This window comes from Citrus clementina, unplaced genomic scaffold (assembly GCF_000493195.1).
Source record: "Citrus clementina cultivar Clemenules unplaced genomic scaffold, Citrus_clementina_v1.0 scaffold_9, whole genome shotgun sequence".
Lineage (NCBI taxonomy): Eukaryota > Viridiplantae > Streptophyta > Magnoliopsida > Sapindales > Rutaceae > Citrus > Citrus x clementina.
In genome coordinates this window covers 4,655,192-4,660,863 of record NW_006261964.1, presented here as the reverse complement: position 1 = coordinate 4,660,863, position 5,672 = coordinate 4,655,192, and the positions used below count along the sequence as shown (strand labels likewise).

Here is a 5,672-nt window from a genome sequence, read left to right as displayed (position 1 = left end):
TAGTAAGTTTATTCAGTTTCGATAGCATAAGCTAGCCTACGTTCAAGAATCCAAAATGGTGGAATCAGAGGAGGAAAAGTTTATGAGAACATAGTACTAAAACTAGACTCACTGTATATCTTTTAGATATTATTTATCTATTTGTAAATAAGCTCCTAACACATTAACACCTGATAAAATTGATTATATTAACCTTATATTACAGAGTTTTAACCAATACAATATAAAGAGTATTTTAGTTAATTACTAATGTTGGAATGTGAATATGCTACTTGCAATTTCATGTTGACCTTGTATTTGTACTTAATCCTCTTTTGACGATAATAGCTCAACACAAAAGAGGATTAGGTACAATCTCAGTTGTAGTAGTGTATACACATATAATATAACACTGAGAATAAAGATTGAAGAGATGGAAATTACATATTAACTACTAGGAACAGAGACAGAAACATGCTAATTTCTCCAACATGGAGATTTGTTTTTTTCTAATTATATCATGAAGCCCAGCAACCTTTGCGCCAATCCATAAGCAAACTTGAACATGGCGAAAAGCACAAAGAGGATGAAGCTCAAGCCAAGGACACAAGTAGCAACGGAAAGCCCAACAGAAGGTGCCAACACTGGGGATGTTCCTGTAACAAATGCAACCGTCATTGCTAACATGGAAGCCGGGATGAAACAATGAGCCACATTGACAAGAAACGTCATTTGCCGAAGGGTCTTAGTTGAAGTAAGGAAATGGATAAAAGACAGCTAAAAGGGAGAGGACCATGGCCATGGCATTAGCTATAACAAATGCTTGAAAAGCTGCATTTTTTCTGAGAATTGGAGTGCTGGGAATTGGGCCTTCTTGAGCCCAGTAACCACCGGGTAATATGAACCCCGCAGCTAAGGTAACTGTTGCTACGAGTGTGGCCGCCACAGTTTGTTGCGGCGGTTTTAGTTCTTTTACTTCATCATCAAGCGACATTTTTTATTTTTGCACCTGGATAACATATCAAAAGAATCTCTTTTTTATCACCATTTGAATACTTGCAATTTCCAGTTGACCTTCTCAAGCTCTTGAAAGTGGAAACTGTTAGCAGCTGGTTATCCGGTTTGTAATTAGCTGATTTTTAAATTTAGATGCAAGTGTAAATTAGCAGTTGGAATCTGGCTGTACGTTCGTACGAACTTTGTCAACTTTTGTCTAACTGAAGGTCTGCAGCTCTATCCTTTATGCAATTCATAAGTAGACTGTAGACATTGCAAAACTAGAATTTGTTTCGAATTCTATAATTGATTTTGATGGTAGAATTTCCAAAAGAAAAAAGCTCTTCACAATTTGAAATATCAAATTTGTTTCTCCACTTAATTAGGTTAAGAAGAAACTTTACCCATCCGAATAACTAATACTCATTCCGCGGTGAAGATCCCTGATTAAAATTAATTTGGAATGCTTATGCAACAACTAATTCTGCATCATAAATAGATGATATCATTTCTTTCAAGCTCTCAGTAACGTTTTACAACCTTGAAGCAATACACCAAATAAGATAGTGTAACAAATTTCAATCACAACTTATAACTCCAGATCATAACAGTGGGATGATGCTAACATAATTATAGTACTAGAGAGAGGTATACAATAACTTGTATTGGAACCATACGCTAATCTTAGTCTTCCATTTCCTCTTCCACTTCATATTCCTCTTCCTCTGCTCTTGAAAAAACCATGTAAAACATGAAAATCACCAAGAGGAAGAAGGTCAAGCCAATGATGCAAGTAACAATGGCAAGCCCTAAAGAAGGTGTTGCCAGCATTGCATATGTGCCCGTAACAAATGCTACTATCATTGCCGCCATGGCAACTAAGGTGAAGGAAAGAGCAAAAACGAATAAAAAGATGAATTTTTTAAAAAACTTAAGTGACAGAATGAAATGGACAAAAACAGCAGAAAGTGAAAGGACCATGGCTATGGCGTCTGATATAACAAATGCTTGGAAAGCTGCGTTTTTACTGAGAATTGCAGTGCCCCTGTTTGCGCCGTCTTCAGTCTCACTCTTGTAACCACCGGGTAAGGTGAATGCCGCAGCAAAGGTTACTGTTGCTATGAGTGCTGCCACTACCAAATGTGACTGTGATGCTTCTTTCATTCCAATGACATTTTCATCTAAATATTTCCAAAACGGATAAATCAGAGGCATTACTTGTACTTCGTTTTCTTCTTTTTCTTTGTTCATTTTGATGACACCGTCTGGATATTGTCCATTGCCATCAGCTTTGGCCAATTCTTTGATTTCTTTCTGCAATCATATTTGCCAAATTATAAATGTAACAAGAAGAGAGTAAGTTTAAAAAAGAAAAAAAAAGTGGGGGAAGAGGGAGGAAAAAATGACTTGGCAACAACATCAACGCGCTGGACTATACATTTTATTAATTAATATGCTGAAAATTAATTTCATATATGATATCAGAATCAATAATGTTTTGTTTACGTATCATATAACAAATGCATATAATTGAATCCTAAATAAATAATTGTTATAAAAACACCCTTTACAAAAGATCTAGAAAAAATTAGCATAAATCAAAATCTAATTTCATTGCTCATATCCATATAAAAACTATAACAATGATGAGTTAAAAAAAAAGGAATTAAGTACCTTGAGTTCAGGAAATCCATAATGATTTATGTGTTCAACACTAATATTTTGCTTGTTGACAGCTTGATAATAACCTTTAGCAATTTTCCAAGGGACAATGTCATAGCCGGCATTGCCTGGATGCGGACAGACAGCAGCAAGCACATGGAAGGGAGTGTTCCCCTTCACATCCTTCTCAAAAATTAGATTCTTGACTACCGGATTTTCGTCCACCAGATCTTTCAAGTCACTTTTATAAAAACTAACCATAGCAAAGTGAAGAACATTCCATCCTCTGTCATCAACCAATTCACAACATTCCGGACAATGGTCGATAATTTGTTTTACTATCCCAACATTCCCTTTGCCGGCTGCTAAATGAAGAGCTGTCATCTTCCGATCTTCGTCAGCAATCAACGCAGCAGATTTATCAGCTTTTAATAAACGGAATGAGATGACTAAGGGATCAATATACGCAGCGTAATGGAGTGTAGTCCAATCGTGACCAATATACGCAGCGTAATGGAGTGGAGTCCAACCGTGTTGGTCTCTTTCTCTGGTCAAACTTTTCTTTCTGTCAAGTAATAGTTTCATCACACCTAAAAAGAAAAGAAAATTAAACAACTAAGCTTATGTTTGATATTATTTTAAAAATAAAATCCATTTAAGAATAGTTCCTGTTAGTAAAATTTTTATCAAAAAAAATTTAATTTTTTGATTGCCAATAAAAAATTGATTAAAATTATAAAATTATTTTAATGAATAATTTTTTTAAAATTATGTTATAAAATAAATTGTCAAACAAATAAAAAATATTTTAGATATTTAAATATTTTAAAAAGTTTTCAAACTCTGTTATTAAAAGGTTAAAATTTATGTTTTTATTAGAATAAATTATTTAATCTTTAAAAATTTATTAAAAAACCGAACAATTTAAAAAACAATTATGGTATTAAATTTTGTACGAAAGCATGCGCATCCATACCGCGAGAGCCACTGCAGACTGCTGCATGAAGGGCAGTCTTTCCATTGGGGCCTTCATGGGCCGCCAACGGACATTTTTCTAATATTTCAGCTGATATCTTCTTATGTCCCCTCGCGGCTGCCAAGTAAAGTGGAGTTTCACCGCTACCGTTAGCAGAATACGGAAAAGCAGGGTCTGCTCCCAATAAAATTTTCACGACATCAAAACGACCACTTTGCACTGCCTCGTGCAACGCTGTGTCTTCTTCGTCATTTTTCATCCCTAGCATATGCCTTGCTGTACTTCCCACGCCACTTTCTAGCTCTTGATGGGGCTGTTTTTTCGCAAATTCAATCAGAGCTTCCACAACAGCAGCATGCCCGCATTTGGCCGCAGCATGGAGTGGGGCATCACCTTTGGCATTAACTTGTAGTAGCAATGATGGACACATTTCAAGTATCCGTTCCACGAACTTGGTTGAGACACTTTCTCCTTCTTGGGTCTGGGCTGCAATTATGTTGACATGTAGGATTGTATTCTCTTTGTGAGTCACTATGCTTCCAAGTTCGCCTCTTGGCAATTTTTCGAACTGTTCAATTTCCCCCTTTGCTGCAGCCTTGTACAGATCAGAATTCATGATATTTGAGTTGTTGAGTACAAGTGGTGGGAAAGAAGCTAGTGGGCTTGTTTGGTTAGCTGTTCAACTAGAGGGAATGCTGTCAGCAGTAATTATAAGATAGCAAACTGAAATTAAAAAATTAGCCCAAGTATTTCTTTCTTTCACTATTGGGCTTCGCTTTTCGCTTTACAACTGGACTTGGGGCCTTTTATCTTATGCACCAGTCACTGTCTACCACAGTCCTTAGACCAGACCTTTTTCATGACAGAACTGGTTTTTTTTTTTTTTTGTTAGGAAAATGTGTCTTCTATTAAAGAACCAATAATAGCTTAAAATATACTGACACATGGATCTAAATACAAAAATATATCAAGTTTAAGAGTAATTATAAGATAATTCATAAGACTCAAGTTAAAGTTAGAGCAATGTATAACAATAATACATAACTTTAAACACTACAAATTTTACTAACACTTTTAAAAATAAAATTTACTAAATATTTAATTTATTCTCTTCACAGTTAATTATTTCTACAGTACGGCTAATAAAAATCATTTTAAAAGCTATAGAATTATCAAATTGACCGTAAATAATTTCACACATTAAGATCTAATCAAGCACCAGAGGAACCTATTTCAACTACGGTTGGATAAACCCCTTTCTTATCTTTAAAATAACTCATAGTCTATAGTGGACTTATCCCAATTTTAATTCTATCTTTAAAAAAATTTAATACACAGTTCATAATTGTATATTACTCCAGTTAAATAATAAGTTGCACTGTGATCATCTGACAATTAAATAATGTATACTTTATCTCTGTTTTATTTAATATACTCTTTGTAAATTAAGATTTTCTCATATACCTAATCATTTAACATATAAATAATTTATACATTTTTTTAAAATTTATATTATAATTTACTTTCATTACATTAAGTTTTTATTAAAACCTAAAAACTGAGCCATCACATTTATAAAAAAAACGAATTTAATATCAAAATTCTTCCTTATTCCACTTAGATATGTGAACAATTTATTATTTTATTTTGTTAACAGTCAATTTGGGTCTCAAATCAATGACAATATGCGTAGAAAAAACTCTAAATCAAACAAGCTAATAAAAATTGTGGACTTGAAAATTTTTTGGCGTCACTTATTAATATAAATTGCATGTTTAACTTCTTAATCACATTACTGAAAATTATATAAATTACATGATAGGTATAATAATATTATTGGAGAAGCTAAACAGTAAACACGAAAAGATCAAGTCCAAAAAAAATGAAAAAAAAAGGAAAAAGTACTGTGTGTAGTTTTATTTGAACTCTACTAGTTAATTGTCTTATAAGAAAGACTAAAAGACTCCACTTAGGCCCACCGCTAATAGAAAAGGTTGTACCTTACGTTAAACGTAAGGTAATAAATGTTGTATCTTACGTTAAACGTAAGGTAGCAAAG

The 5,672-nt window shown here is 33.7% G+C and overlaps 1 protein-coding gene across 1 annotated transcript; it reads right to left on the bottom strand.

Annotated features, from left to right (window-relative positions):
- Positions 1-1,564: 1,564 nt before the first annotated feature.
- LOC18032597 (ankyrin repeat-containing protein At5g02620) lies at positions 1,565-4,260 on the bottom strand. The gene is made up of 3 exons (XM_024184433.1): positions 3,614-4,260; positions 2,650-3,227; positions 1,565-2,289 (listed from the first exon to the last, which is right to left on the bottom strand). Exons 1-3 carry the CDS (start codon positions 4,227-4,229, stop codon positions 1,660-1,662), a joined length of 1,824 nt encoding a protein of 607 aa, XP_024040201.1. The 5' UTR covers positions 4,230-4,260; the 3' UTR covers positions 1,565-1,659.
- Positions 4,261-5,672: the final 1,412 nt, after the last annotated feature.

What these genes read in the sequence shown, in the direction of transcription:
- LOC18032597 (XM_024184433.1), bottom strand. Translation starts at nt 4,229, where the DNA reads ATGAATTCTGATCTGTACAAGGCTGCAGCAAAGGGGGAAATTGAACAG. An exon ending in AGTCTGCAGTGGCTCTCGCG is followed by an intron (nt 3,228 to 3,613) that starts GTATGGATGCGC and finishes TTTTCTTTTTAG; the next exon opens with GTGTGATGAAACTATTACTT. An exon ending in ATGGATTTCCTGAACTCAAG is followed by an intron (nt 2,290 to 2,649) that starts GTACTTAATTCC and finishes ATATGATTGCAG; the next exon opens with AAAGAAATCAAAGAATTGGC.